At 44.6% G+C, this 15,408-nt stretch overlaps 2 protein-coding genes across 3 annotated transcripts in view; one reads left to right on the forward strand and one right to left on the reverse strand.

The window, feature by feature from the left end:
• Window positions 1-9,778, reverse strand: part of LOC135391219 (protein HGV2-like) — a 25,366-nt gene extending 15,588 nt beyond the window's left edge. Inside the window, exons 1-4 of one of the 2 annotated variants that reach the window (XM_064621380.1) lie at window positions 9,606-9,778; window positions 8,983-9,209; window positions 4,512-4,613; window positions 22-360 (exon numbers count right to left, since the gene is read on the reverse strand). In XM_064621380.1, the coding sequence (XP_064477450.1) occupies window positions 22-360; window positions 4,512-4,613; window positions 8,983-9,209; window positions 9,606-9,649 (712 nt within the window). In that variant the 5' untranslated portion in view covers window positions 9,650-9,778. The remainder of the gene's footprint in view (window positions 1-21; window positions 361-4,511; window positions 4,614-8,982; window positions 9,210-9,605) is intronic. The other variant, XM_064621381.1, reaches the window with a different exon arrangement.
• A 127-nt stretch (window positions 9,779-9,905) lies between these two features.
• Window positions 9,906-11,731, forward strand: LOC135391221 (transcription factor BTF3 homolog 4-like). Its single transcript, XM_064621383.1, has 6 exons — window positions 9,906-10,005; window positions 10,416-10,471; window positions 10,870-10,983; window positions 11,063-11,171; window positions 11,236-11,328; window positions 11,408-11,731. The coding sequence occupies exons 2-6, from the start codon at window positions 10,418-10,420 to the stop codon at window positions 11,512-11,514; spliced, it is 477 nt and encodes a 158-aa protein (XP_064477453.1). The 5' UTR covers window positions 9,906-10,005; window positions 10,416-10,417; the 3' UTR covers window positions 11,515-11,731.
• Window positions 11,732-15,408: the final 3,677 nt, after the last annotated feature.

The raw sequence follows: 15,408 nt of genomic DNA on the forward strand, positions 1-15,408 counted from the left end.
TCAGCATGCATCACACCTCACCTTTGCCGCTACCAGATGGATCATCAACTTCCATGGCTTCTGCACTACCTTTGGTTATCTCAGCGCTGCCGTCATCTGCTTGCCCTACTGCTTCACTTTTCTCATCGCTAACCTTCTTCTCCGCATCCTCTTTCTTTTCCACCGCAACAGACTCCACATTTTCATCTTCAGATGGTGCCACCTTGTCTTCCATCTGCCCCTCTCCTGACTCTTTCACTTCCCCACTTTCTTTCACCCCACTTGTTTCTTCATTCGCACATTTGCCACCTTCTGCTTTTCCCACCACCACATCTGTTACATCTGCTTGCTCTTCTGAGGTTCTAGATTCTGCCTCCAAAGCTGCCGTGAAATTTGTGTTACACTCTCAGCCATGCAAGCAATCTACAATGCGACCACAAATACAAAAGCATGCTCTCATAAGCTTTGCGGCTACAACATGGAACAAGTCTTGCAATGCTACAATATTCCTGTATTATGTCTGCAACGAACAGGGTCCCCTGGACTGCCACCAGACAACTGCTCCAGCATGCACGCTCAAAGCTGCAATTACAATAGTGACAGCAACCTGTGCTTTGTGTTGCCCAAAGCCACTTATAGAGAAGCAAGGACAGACATGCAGGGTACGCTATAGTCTGACGTTACAGCTGTTTGTGCCTAGCATGCATTGGAGACTTGCTAAACGATAACAAGGTGCCACAAGCAGACCATATCTTGTCCTGTCAAATGTTTAGCATGTAACAAAATGACTACAATTAGGCTAAATATTTGTTTACAGCTAATCCAATAGCTAGTGCCTTTGCAAAACCTGAGTAATAGCAGGTTTCAGGGTAATCTATTAAATGGGACGCTATTGGATCACTATTATGCTAGCATGCACAGCTATCTTTGATACACACTGCAACATAAAGTCATAGGGAAAAGAGAATACAATGTTTAAGCAATTTATTCTAAAGGTGTTATGCACCAGACAATTCCCACACCTGGGTCAACCTTGGTTTTCAATATACAGTGGAATCTCACTAAACGGGAATTGCTTACACGGAATTACTGCTTTCACGGAACAACAGTCGCAAGGTTGATTGGATTCGTATTTGTGCAGTGCAAAAATTTTCCCGCTAAACGGAACGAAAATTTTTACACCACTGGGTACACGGAACTGACCAGTCTTGGGTAGTAACTACGTTACTTTTAACTTGTAACTGTAACTAGTTACTTTTGGGGGTAACTAGTTACAGTAACTAGTTACATTTCCAGAGAAGTAGCTTTTAACTGTAACTAGTTACTATTTCTGTGAAAGTAACTGCAAAATGTAACTAGTTACTCGAATAAATGTCGTTCCTTTTTTTTCTTTACTCTACCCTCCCCTACTTCCCCCTAACAATATCTTGCTTCCTTTTATCCGTAATCGGTATGTGCCCCGTGCCTTGGGCTCTTGACCAAACAGGGAATTCCAGCTTTGCGAACAGAAATTAGTTGAAGATAGTGACCTGACCCTCAACGGTCGGAGTGAGTCATATGTGAGTGACACTGTCACTGCCCTATCACGGGATCCTGCCTCCTGTGGATATGGACAAGGGAATGATTACGCACAAAGAGAAAGTTTCAGGTCAGCTCACTTGCGCTCCGACCAGTGCAATGGCTAATCCTGCTCCGGTTGCTGCTACCATAAGCTTCCGTGGCCGCTCTATGAAGCAACCTTCGCGTTTTTATCATGGAAGGACGAGAATAATTTAATCGTAAAGTGCAAGCTATGGAATAAGACTTAATTACTCGGCAAGCAGGACGTCAACTTCAAACCTGTAAAAGCATCTTGAGGCGAGTTCCTTGTTCTTGATTATGTCTCTCTCTCTACACGTTACAAAACATGTGCGTATCACCGTGCTCTTCTTTTTCACCGCGATGTGCCAGGTCGCATGCACATGTCGTATTTTTCCGTGTGGGATAACCGCGTATTAACTTATACTGCTTCTGGTTAAGTGCGAGACAACTCTTATTGCACTTGAGTAAATGTAAATAAATGTATGTTCTTAACAATTGTATCACCCTCTCATGGACATTTTTATAAAAAGTAACTGTAATGTAACTAAGTTACTTTCTCTCGGTAACTGTAACTGTAACTAGTTACTCGACCAAGAAAGTAACTATAACTGTAACTTAGTTACTATTTTTGTCAGATAAACTGTAACTGTAACTCAGTTACTTTTTAGAAGTAACTTACCCAAGACTGGAACTGACTGAACATTTCAGAGCATCGTCACTATGCGCATCGCAGCTTGAGCTCTCTGCTTCTAGTACAGCCATGATTAGGATTAGTACGTTAACAGTAGTAATTGCCATTTCCAATGGCATTGCAGAAGTGCGCACATCACGCTCTTGATCTTCAAAGCAAGATCAAAGTTATCAACAATTTTGAGTGTGGTTGCTGCACAACAACAGCGCTTGCGATGGGGTAAGGGATGCCGAAAAGTATGTTAACAAGAACTCTTTGTTGTAACATTTGTTGTAACACTAACTCAACAGTCAACATACACGCAACATTTTCCTGAAATCAGTCGGTGTCCTGGGACCAACAGGCTTTTTCTCACTGTTTCTTGAATCACAATCTTTACGTTAAGAACGGAAGCATGTCAGTTATGCGAGTAAATATGGTAAGTCGAAAACTGGTTATTCTATCAGCACTGTCAACAGCTTATGTACGTCTCGGAGAAATTGCGATGACAGTGACAGTGGAAGGTTACAGTTGACAAGCTGTGTGATGCCCTTAGTGCTTCATGATTTGGACAGCAAAGAAAAAGACTTCGACTCTGTGACGACAAAGGCAGGGTGTCGGAGCGAACCGAAAACCGGAACCGAAAAAAAAACGCTATTTTGGTGAGAACCGGAACGGAATCGAAACCGTATACGTTTTACCAGGAGGGAAACCGAAAAATATATTTAACGGTTTTCGGTCCAAGAAAAAACTTCGCCGGTTTGGACTACGGAAAGGCGAATGAAACAGACGTCGTGTGCTCTGAAGTCATGTCATGGATACTATACGAGGGTTACGGTTACGGTGGAATGTATGTTGGTATACTATGACCCTTAGGCTCCCTTTGTAATGGTTTATCGTTCGTGCACGCACACAGACTTAGAGGTACATGTGACTTTCTAGCAATGTGCCATAGTGTTCGTTTTAATTTGATCCCCCCAAACTCTCCTCAACTAAACAGCGACCCAAGGGGGCTGCATAACGGCTTCTTTATCGGTAATGTCGCGCAACGCGTCCTTTGTTTGAGAGCAGCTAAGTTGAATACATTTACGTATACGCGAGGGCAAGCCCGTGCGATGTGGCAACTCTTTTGTGGACAGGACACGAAGCAAATATAACGGAGCCATCGAGCGCGTTTGTGAGTGAAGGTGTTCCTCGATTTGCGTCGTACTCGTGCGGTGGTGCTTGCTGGCTAGACAGTAGCAACAGACATTCGGATGGGACGCGATCGCTCCAACCCAGCAAGAAAGTACTTTACGTATGACATCACGACAAACAAGTCCGTTTGTAGCATGCGCTTCAAGAAAGGAGAAAGCTCATTCAGACAGTAACCTACAGGAACCAGGAGCTACCAATTTCGCAGCTGTCTATTAATATTAAATACCATGTATGCGGAATAAACAGGTTTACATTTTGTAACTTTTTTTTTTTTGTGTGGGGATGAATATTCCCAGCAGAAGCGAAACCGGTTAAAAACCGGTATGAACCGATATTTTTTTGCTCCGCAGCAGAACCGGTACCGGATTGTTTATGATGTAACCGGAACGAAAACCGGAACGAAAAACGTTTCGGTTCGACACCCTGGACAAAGGGATTGAAAAAATGCTTTCTATTGTGTATAATGCATGCCCAAAGTCAAAATATCCCAATGAATGGGCCAACTGTTCGTGTGAAGGTGGAACATCTCAGTGTGGACTAGAATAAAGTTGAAAATTGTATGTGTACTCCAGTAACGTGCACAAAGACTGCTTCCAACTTCTGCACTCCTGGAAATTACGCCATTTAACACCTCACACACAACTCTGCAAATGGAACTTCCGATAAACGAAACAGATTTTCCAGGTCCCTCGGGGTTCCATTTAAAGAGATTCCACTGTAGCACCATTATGTAGAGCTGTCGTCTGCATTGTTATCTGCTTACAAGCAAAAGACACTATCATCAGAATGTGATGAAACTATCAACATACATCGAAAAAATGATTCATAAACGTTGTCACTTATCCTGTGTACAATACAGTACACAATGCACAACCTATGCACTGCAGCCCTTGCAGAAGACTATAGAAGTGCACAATAGCCTTGGTCATGAGATGTATACGTAGAAATACATAGTCACTAACTGACGACTTAGTCATTTTGTTACGCAGACATTCAACAGGAGCATTCCGAAACATATCTCACTGCAAAGACAATGTCCGCATGTGGCACATAGCGTGCAAACGATGCACACACCAGATCTTACCAGCTGCTCCTTCTTTATTCCCTTCTGCTTCCTGCTTTTCTGCCTCATCCTCTTCTCCATCTTCTTCCTCCTCCTCCTCCTCTTCAGATGGAGATTCATCCTCTGCACATTAGAGACTCTTTAACGCCTCCCTCATTGAAGAAGTACAACAACTATACATTAAAAGAAAACTGAATTTCATAGGAACATTATGCATGACTCAGTGGCAGAGAGGACAACCGTCACATGTACCACACACAATTTCCCACCAAGTGACATGCCTGTACATCATTCAGTGGAAACCTAGAATCAGAGCCGTCCCAAAATACAAAACACACGAAAAATGAGGAATCTATGCTTTTCAACGTTCACTGCTTTCTTTAACAACCAGAAAGAGCGGGTAGCCATAGGGAATAGAGGGGAGCGAAGGATGCGCAATGTCAGGAAACTTCCAAGTTTATGCTTCCATTAGAGTGTATCCTGTTTAAAATGGGAAAGAACAATCTAATTCTAAATTCTACAGTAGACGTCCTCTCGGGTGCCGCTTTATTGCTCAACCTTATCAGTTCCTTACCAGGCACTGGTGCTCTCCCTTCTGCACCGACTAGCACTGCTTCAACAAGATCACCCACTGGGATGTATACCACGTGCCTCAGATATATGCGTTATATGTGCACCAAAAGACGACCTTGATCTACGTGCCGGTTACTGGGAGTTTCTCAAAGAGCATTCTGACATCGAGAAGACAGCCTTTGCCACCCCTGATGGCTTGTACGAGTTCAAAGCCATGCCATTTGAACTCTCGAACGTCCCCGCCACATTTGAGTGTGTGACGGACACAGTGCTCCGGGGGCTGCGGTAGAATATATGCCTGCGTTATCTGGACGATGACACGGCAAGTTCCTCAACCTTTTCTGGCTACATCCAGTGGCTGAAAGTGGCTGCCCTGCCGCTACAGGGTTACAACTTAATCATAAGTATGGTTTCCGACCTTTCGGTATTTTGGCTTGGCAATGGTTGTGGGTACAACGAAGGGACTTGGGTGCCAAGGGGGGAGAACAACTCGGGGCACAGAAAGAAGAAAAATGAAAAATAAAAAGTGCGTTTCATGTGCCCGGCAGCTCGTCCACTCCTCCAATGGCAGGGGGTGCTTGCCGGAGCTTTCAATTTCTCTAAACTTTTGACTTTTTCGGAGATACCTTTCAAAGAACCCCTGAAAGACCCCAAGATCTCCAGAAATTGAGCCGGTGGGCACCTCCCAATTTTTACCAAATGAAAACACTGAAAAGTCAGAACCCTAATGCCATTTTGGGTGCCTTTAAAGTCCTCTGCCACCTTGCGCCGCAGGAGTGGTCCCATCAGACCCCAACAAGATCAAAGCAGGTTCAGATTTTCATCAGCCAGTTAAAGACCCACGTAGCTTCATTGGAAAAAAGGTTTGTCCCGCAATATTGCAAAAACTTCCCAACCTACGCTGAACAATCGCTTGCCGGCTACAGAATACCTGATTTAGAGCCTTCATTTTTCAGGAAATATTTTTTTTCCAAATTCGGGGGGTAAAACTCGGGGAAATAAACATGTGCTCTAAATTCATGCAAATTCGGGTGGAAAAACTTCCAGTGCGCTAAATTCGAGGAGAAATCGGGCTCTATTACTCAAACTCAGGTTTGGTACACGCGGTGACGTAATTGTGTTTGCTGCCACACAAGCTAGTGTGCATTCCTACAGATGTTTCAGTAAGGGCAATTTCGCAGGTAAAAGTCTTGTTTCACCCTAAAGTGGCAACTTTCAGTTCGGAGTGCAAATTCAGGGAAGAACTGGGTTAAACTCTAAAACTTCAGGCTCTACTGATATTATACCCAGACAAATTCCATAATAGAAGGATTAAATTCCGTGGTACAGGGATTAAATACAACTGGAAAACCTGTGGTTACTTGTAATTAAGATACTTCCCAAGACTGTATAGCACAGTAATTCTACAGGGCATTCATTTTTATAAATCACAGATTTTTTAAATAAAAATTCTATGAGAGCAGCATAGATATCATTTTTGCAGGCGAGTTCCTCAGTCAGGTGGACATCCTCTCGAACAGAGTACGTAACCGCAGGATGCCTAATTACCCAAAATTCATTAGATAACTTTTTAATTAGGGAATTCTGGGCAAAAGCAAGATAGCTGAATGGGAGACAATCCTCGTTGAAAGACATTCTTATCTGTAAAATCCTGAAACAAGTGCGTGCCTTGAAATATCCATCGCCAAATTTTGCCATGCAAACGAGCTGAAATCAAAACAGTGCGCCACAGGAGGGCGTCACCCTTGCCAACAACGATCTGGGCCGCAAAGTGGTAGATCTGGGCCCGTTTCGTCAATAGCTTCGGCAGTGCTTCCTGCACGAGCAGCGAGCGCGTGCTCAATGCACTGCCAAGGCAATTGAGATTGAGTCTGAGACTCTTACCCATTTTATGCAAATGGACCCCGGCCAGTAGATGAGCACCTACTCCAATCATCTCGACTATCCTGGCATTTGTTGACCAAGTGGGAGGGAGGCTCTGCCTACTGGATGGGGGCCCATAGGGGGATGCGGAGGGCAGGCACTTCCCATGCCTCTGCTCTCGCCTAAGAGATGGCTCAGCATTACCGTCGCGTGTCGCAAGGCTTCTGCCGTGGTGCACCAATCTAACCAACGGCTCTGCTGTCCGTCAACGTGGGTACGAGGCCAAGCGGGAGTCGCGCGTACGCCAGTTAACGGATGGCAAAGCCATTAGTTAGACTGGTGCGCCACGGCAGAAGCCTTGCGGCGGGCAAAACAGTGACAGCTGCTGGTTAACGGACAGCGAACCAGCTGGTTAGATTGGTCCACCGTGGCAGAAGCTTGGCGACACGCGAAACAATGTTAATGCTGCGCCACCTCTTAGGCAAGAGCAGAGGCTTGGGAAGTGCCTGCCCTCTGCGTCCTCCCTATTGGCCTGCATCCAGTAGGCAGAGCCTTCCTCGCTCTTGGTCAGCTAACCACTGAGCCACAGGAGCCTTAAGGGCGACCCGCATCCGACGCTTTCTCAACGGAAAAGCGTCGACGGCTCGATGCTTTTCTGGTGGGTTCTGAAAACAATAGCCGCAGACCTGTTTCGCCGACGTCTGTGGTGAGCAGATCTTGACGGGTCGACGGGTGACGGCGGATGTGGCGCATCCTTCCTGACCAATTGGGTGTCTTGCCGGAAGCTGCTGCCGGCACAGATAGCTGCTAGCTGTCATGGCGTACGGCTGTGTGTGTGCACCGCACGCAATTTCGTGTGTACAAAACGAAACAGACAAGGGGGATAGCGTGTGAGCTTCAATTCCGGATGCAGGAACATTCCTTCTGGGCAATAAAATAAAGGCAAGTCGACCCAGTTGCAAGACAGATTGTTGCGATTGTTGTTTCCGCAGGAGACAACAAACGTGAGCGTCACTCGGAGAATGCATTTTTAATTACTCAACAAGCAACTAAAGCTTCCCGTCCGCTCTTCGGCTCCCCGAGCTTGGGGTGCAGGAGGCCAGCACATCTGGACGGGAGCCTCAGGCGTCACACGCTCCCTGTACCCTGAAAGAGCCTCATGTTCACTGTACCACTGCTCTCGGATCCTTGTTAAGCTGTGACAGAAGTAAAAGCTTTTGTAGTCAGCCCCTATACGTTCTTTTTGCAATCTCCTCTCCTAAACGTGGCCCCTCGATGTCAAATAAAGCAGTCATTATCTGTTCTAAGTTTCTGTCGTCTGATTCTTGTCGTGTTTCATTCGTCCTCGAGGGAGATCACGTATAAATTATATGTATGCAGTATTTCGTTTTACATTTTCCACCTTAAACCTTAGCTCTTTCCTCGCCTACAGTCTTCTGGTTAACATTTGTGACTAAAAACGAAGCAAGGGGTTCCGAAGGCCAACCCGCCACCGCCGCCCAAGGAAATGTCGAGAAATCGCCGTATGTGGATGGACTCAGCGGTTGTCCGTCGAGCTGACGTCACGACTGACGTCGTATGCGGGTCCCGCTTTATAAGTCGGCCCAGGACGCACATTCCCCAAGGGCGTAAGTCGTGACGTTGCCCACCTCCGTGAGTCCGACAACGGTGAGGCCTTTCACCACCACTCTTGGTCAGCAAACGCAAAGATAGTCTATGCGATTTCTGCTCCAGCTAATTCGCATAGCAACATTCGAAGATGGATATTTCGAAGCATGTGTGTTTCAGGGTTTTTTAAAGATAGAATGGCTTTCAAAAAGGATTGTCTCCCATTGTGCTATCTCACTTTTGCACGAAATCCCCTAATTAGAGAGTTACTTAATGAATTCTAAGTAATTAGTCACCTTGCAGTTACATACTCTCTTCGAGAAGACGTCTGCCTCGCAGTATAACTGCAAAATGACATCTATGGTGCTCTCATAGCTTTTTTAATAAGAAATATGTAAGGGATAAAAAAGAACACTCTGTATACAAACAAAGGAACGTCAGCTCATACCAAGCGCGTTGCCCAGGACGCCGGTCTCCTGTCGAGCAAGCTCTAGCAGGGCTGTGCCATAGCACCTGTATGCCTCCCCACACTCATTAGCAGTTTCCCCATACTTTGAAGCAAGAAGTTTGCAAGCATCTTGAAGACTGATGACCGCGGAGGGATAATCTTGCACCAGCAAGTGTCGTTTCCCCTGAAGAAGTAGCATTGCCCCATCCACACCATCTGTGTTGATGCTGTAACATAACGCTTTGTTAGACTTTGTTTTGTCTATTTCTTCTCATATGCCCTGCCAGTGCTTACACACAGCATGGTAGATAACATGAATACCAAAGCAAATGCAAAAACCTGAAACACTGTACAATACCGAAAAGAAACAAACGTTTTCAAACAAACCGGCTCGCATGCGTGCTTCACGCCTTCACGCGACAAAATTCATCCGTGCAGAGCACTGCAACTGGTCCATTAAATTGAGGAATCAATGTGCTTCAGCTTTACTGTCGAATAAAGTGCCGTGTACGGTAGTAAACAACGTCTGTAGTAAAATATCTTCAAATCTGTCAGCATGCCCGCCATTTGAGGTAGTGTCAGCTGCAGCAAGCAACAGAGCGCGTTTTCTTTATTTTACTTACCCTTCTTCTGTTGTAGCTGGAGTTGGTTCTGCTGCTTCTGCCATGATATAAAAAGTCGCCTGCAGCTGAAGAAATGAGGCACCTACCGCAAAAAAACGACAAAACTACTTCGCGCCCTTTATGACTGCCGAACAAAAAAACAAAATATCTTAGACGGACGTGTCGTCACACAGCGGAAGCTACTAAAGCGTCTTACATAAACAAAACATAATCTACTAGATATTTATTTATATGGCACAAATATTGTAACAAATAGTTTTAAAAGTAAAATAAAGTTATTTGACAAAGCCGTTCAACAAAATGTTATCTACGTTTTTCGTCTGAGGTCGAGACTGCGCTCCTCTTCTCAAGGCGCATCAAGCCATCTTATTGATACATTACGCGCATCGTAAAAATTGCGGTGAGTTTTACGAATTTAATGTTTATCATGTGTGTAGCATTGCCATGATGACACTATTCCGGTGGTGGAGGCACCTGTACAAATGTAGTTCGTGACAATCGGTCTCGAATTTTTAGGAAGGATTTGAATGCACGTTCACAAAACAAGTGAAATCGTAACCCTAACCACGCCGCATGCCGCTTCCATAGATGATTTTCCCATTCTTTGAATTGCGTCAAACGAAAACAGTTATTTCGTGTACCTGCTTCACTGGGACCCCGGCATGCATGCAGAACTATGAAGATTACTTTTCCCAGACGTGCTTTCAGCACAAATCGCCTTTTCTTGACTTAGTTTCGCGCATCCGGCTGAAAGTCTTTTCAAGCAATCTGTCGAGGCCCTCGTGTAATTTTGACTTCACGTGGTTTCAGGCATGAATGCCGACAAGTTGAACAAGCTTCAGGCGCAAGTTCGCATTGGCGGCAAGGTGAGTTTCTCATCTTGCTTTGTTATGGGTGTGAATCACGTGTACCCTCTATGTTTGGTGCTAGTTTCTGAACGATGACTGTACCGGAGCCACATGTTGTCCATTGTGTGACGTGGTTTTCTATACGATCGGCCTACCGTTGACTATCTGCTAGGCCGAGGGAAAGTGCAGGGAGGTATCTTTCTCAAAGATCAGCTATATTCTACAATTTAGGGTGTATCAGGTTTATACGCAGCGGCGAGTTTGCGCTGTTCTTTAGGAAAAGCTTTTTCGTAGTTTGTAATACATTTTCTAGGACTTCGAATGTTTCATTTGTATATCTGTTATCTCATGGATGTTCCTTCATGTAAGCGTGGTGGTTTGTTCGCAAAAATTACTTGAATGTTATTAATTCATAGGGCACAGCACGCCGAAAGAAAAAGGTGGTGCACAGGACTGCTACCACAGACGACAAAAAACTGCAGAGCTCTCTGAAGAAGCTCACTGTTAACAACATCCCAGGCATTGAAGAGGTATTTTCTCTTCTCTTTCTTTTTGTTTCACTGTGCGTTGCAACAGCGTGTGACATATGTTGAACCATGATCCTCTCAGGTGAACATGATCAAGGAAGATGGCTCAGTCATTCATTTCAACAACCCTAAGGTGCAAGCTTCTTTGGCAGCAAACACATTCGCAGTGACGGGGCATGCTGAGACAAAACGTTGGTAGTCTTCTGCATTGCGCGCACAAACACGTCTCGTAATCCTTTTGTATTGTCGTTACAGAGATCACGGAAATGTTGCCTGGTATATTGAACCAGCTGGGTGCCGAAAGCCTGACACACCTCAAGAGGCTTGCAAGTGTGCAAAGTGCAGTCGGTGGGTACAGACCAAAAGATCATTTGCACACTGCATTTGTGCAGAATGCACGTAATAATTATGATATGCCTCATTTCAGTTGGCCACTCTGAGCAGACAGGAGGGCCTGGTGGTGACGAAGATGACGATGAAGTTCCCGACCTCGTAGAAAACTTTGACGAGCTGTCGAAAACTGAAGGAGTTTAGTCGACATTTTGGGGTAGGCCTTGACTGAATGCAAAACAGCCTCTGTTCCTGGTCCACTTGGATATCAAGGGGTTATTTCGAAGAGCCTATGTTGTTGAAGGGGGGGGGTGATATTTAAGGGGCAGATGCTCTGGGGTGACATCGTATTGCCTCTGCAGCCAACGTTGCAACAACTGTATCTATATGTGTCTTCACAATAAACGCCAGGGAAAGTGTGGTTGATGTTGGAATTACCTGAGTGAAAACGAAATGTGAAATTTCAAATACTTTCAAAGATCTAGTATGAAATTGATATATGAACACTTTGTTACTTACGGATAGGATTGGAACTCCGCAGTGAATAATATTAAAGGACCAGTGAAAAATAGCTCCATTTTGTTTTTGGAGGTGGCAGGTGTCTCAAGAAATGAGCACTCCAGCACAAAAACTGTGGTTGAAGCCAATCTATTTAATGTACACGAGCGGTCCTTGAGCAAGACCCCCTAAACGCCTTCAGATGCCACATTACTGCTACATGCTAAAGGTTTATCCGGACTGGTTAGCTCTGGGGAAGTGTTGCAAAGAATTTCAGCAGTCTTTGTTACAGTTACATTGTAATAGCTCCATGAATCATTGCTGGTACACCTAAAGCTGTAATAATATCCCTGTGCCAGTAGGTGGTGCACAGGAAAGGGGGGTCTGGATAAATCTCAGCCCAATAGGAGTGCCAATGTGCTACAACAGTGTCTGTGTATGAGAGGAGGTGAATGGAAGAGCGATCATATGACTAACCTAGTAAGGGCCTACTCTCCAGACTTGCTTTGTTGGCTCTGTCACAGTTGCTGAAACCATGCAGAAATGCATGTGGTCTTCCTGAGACTTTCTCCTTATCTGAAACCCAACCCATGGGGGTGTGTAGAGCTGTGAAATAATTTGCTACAAAGAACTCTGTTACTGTAATTAATTTCTATATACCTAAATACTTCCAAAAATGAATAACTAGCTGAATTTTAACAACGTTTATGTAAAATGTGGTACTCAAAAAGGACGATTACTTTCTGCTGTGGTGGTTGTAATTTCTGTCTGCAGTACTGCCTCTCTCCAAGGCCCAAGCTTTTGTGCTGGTCTTGCGCAGGTTTTAGCATTCATTCAAAACTGACCCGCACCTGCAGAATGATGTCGATTTTGAACTTCTGTTTTCATAAATGTGTTTTATGACAGTATGTATGTACCACTTTAATGAAGAGTACCACGTCTAGTGCCATACAGCAACCAATTTAACATCACTCTTAGATTGCTTTCTTGCATTCTTCGGGCATTCTGTTTTATGCATATAAATTTTGCTACTGACAAACCATTTGTGTCATTTTTGCGGTTAGTTGTCATAAATTATAAACGACGCAGTAATCATGTTCCTTTTGTATTGCTGTCATAGTAACATTTTTCATCCGGGTGGGATTGAGGGTTTTGCAGTTTTTATGTGTAATACAGTCAACCCTTGATTTTCAAACACTGCTTCCTGGGACAGGACACTTCTCCTTGTTTGTCATTCTCAGTTTATGAACCTTCGATTTTTGAACAGTGAACGCACGTTTCAGGGACAAACCTAGAAGACCCCTCACCTGTTTTGACCTCAATTCATGAAGAAGGCATGTACAGCTTGCGACATACTTGTCTGGAATCGACGGCTTGCAGTTTATCCAGCCTGAAATCTCCAGGCGTTAGAACATCGTTTGTTTCAACTAATAAAGATGTATTGGGACTGGGTAGCATGCCGTAGGTGTCTATTAGTCGGAAAAAACTTTCTTGCAACACCTGTAGATTTCAGACAGGACAAACCGCAACCTGTCGATTTCAGACAAGTATGCCGCAAGCTTCAATACTTCATACTTCAATAAAGCCAGCTCTCAAAACAAAAACAGACAATACAACACAAGTGCTGTCCCTTTTTGTTTTATGCACGCTTTTTATTCATCTGTAGATTCCAAACAACTATCCAGGTGCAGTCGTCAATAGCAGGTCAATATAGGGCAACAAAGCGTAAAAGACTACGTTTTCTTTAAATTTGTCAGTCTTTCTACTAAATGTGTATCTGAGATTGTGTGTCTGCTTTCGTTGTCTATAGTCTGGGGTTTTGCTGTCGGGAATAAATGTGCAGCACCCCATGTCCCACTGTAAAAGGATATAAACGTGATTTACCTGTTCAACACTAAGTATGGTTCATATTTTGGGACCACAGGAGGGCAAGCCGCTGTCACTTTGGAGCCGAGCTATAAAGCGGATACATATTGAGCATTCATATCGGCACTTATTGTACATATCAGTGCAGGAGTGTCAAGTCATGCGTTGGTAACCTCATGTCTTTCCCAAGCAAGGTCGACACAGAAAAAAAACACTGGTGCAGAATGCCATTAGTTACATAATCCTATCATTTTAGTGCTTTTGCCCTCTCAGCCCAAACCTCAATTTATGAACGTTGAACGTTCAGAAATCGAGGGTTGACTATGATTAGGTTTCCGGCATTATCCCAGAAACACAGATAAACACTTGCCGGTATTTTTTTAAAACAACAGATTTACAAAACGACATATTTCAGCATTCAGCACCATTCTGGTGGCATGCTGAACATAGTGGTTTGCAGATGACGGTCTTTGGTATAAGATCCAGGTACTTAATCCAAATGTTAAGAAAGAACTTCCTCCTCACTTTGAACACTACAAAGACTTGCGCAAAACTTGTGCAGGCCATGTCTTACAATATCTCACTGTAAATGGGTTATTGAACAGTGAAGAAAATGGGCCAAATAGAGCAAAATAGTACTCAGTCACTTGTGATGTCATTGAGTGCTCCACCCTCTATATACGAGGGGCTGGGTCAAACTGGGACTTTTCATTTTTCGCAAAAGTAAAATGAACTTACAGGCGAGAAATTAGTTTTATTTTTCGATGTAATCTCCAGCTGCACTAATGCACTTGTCCCAGCGTTTCACGAGGGCTTGGATGGCAGCAGCGTAGAAATCCCTACCGGCGCGTAGCAGCCATGATCGAACTGCAATCTTGACCTCGTCGTCGCAGCTGAAGTGGCAGCCCCCAGTGGCCGGAAGAAATGGAAATCGCTGGGGGCGAGATCTGGACTGTAAGGGGGATGTGGCAGCAACTCTCAGCCAAGTTCCTGTAAGCTGCGTGTCGTGAGATGCACGGTATGCGGGCGTGCATTGTCCTGTAGGAAGACTCCTTTGGTGATGAGGCCCGGCCGCTTTTGCTTCAGCGCCTTATGCACATCCCTGAGAACCTGGCAGTAATATGCACTATTGAGGGTGGTACCACTGGGCAGAAAATCAACATGAACATGAGCCTTGTCCCCGAAAACCGTGGAAAAACGTTGGATGTTCTCAGGAGCTCTGACACTGGGCTCTGAGCCGTCCTGCACTTATGTACGGCCGTCTCGGAACCGTTTGCACCACTCAAACGCTTTGCTGCGGCTAAGTGTATCGTGGCCATACTGAGCCTGAAGTCTTCTGTGAATTTCAGATGACTTTACGCCTTCATTCACGAGAAACTTCATGACAATTCTCTGTTCGATGTGCGCGCTCACCTCGTTGTCGGCCATCTTGTCCAGAATGTGTCTTCTGTTTTGCACAAACTTTGGACCACCACGTGGTCAATGCGGAGGCCTGTCGCGTGTAAAAATTACGAAAAAGAAGTAGCGCGAGCCATTTGTACACTCAGAAGACAAAGTCCCGGTTTGACTTGAACACCCCTCGTATTTTGTGTCGTTACTCACTCATTTCTCTGGTAAACTCTGAGAAATCCATTCAGTAATGTTGTCCCATGTCTCTAAACCCCAAAAAACTCTGAACTTTTAAAAAAATTTAACCCCAATAAGCACCCCCTAAATTTCGCAAGTTGAAAACTC

This window comes from Ornithodoros turicata, chromosome 4, assembly GCF_037126465.1.
Source record: "Ornithodoros turicata isolate Travis chromosome 4, ASM3712646v1, whole genome shotgun sequence".
In the NCBI taxonomy this organism is placed as follows: domain Eukaryota; kingdom Metazoa; phylum Arthropoda; class Arachnida; order Ixodida; family Argasidae; genus Ornithodoros; species Ornithodoros turicata.

Coding starts and splice junctions, on each gene's coding strand:
- LOC135391221 (XM_064621383.1), top strand. CDS start 10,418: ATGAATGCCGACAAGTTGAACAAGCTTCAGGCGCAAGTTCGCATTGGC. Junction 10,472..10,869: donor AAGTTCGCATTGGCGGCAAG/GTGAGTTTCTCA, acceptor ATTAATTCATAG/GGCACAGCACGCCGAAAGAA. Junction 11,329..11,407: donor AAGTGTGCAAAGTGCAGTCG/GTGGGTACAGAC, acceptor GCCTCATTTCAG/TTGGCCACTCTGAGCAGACA.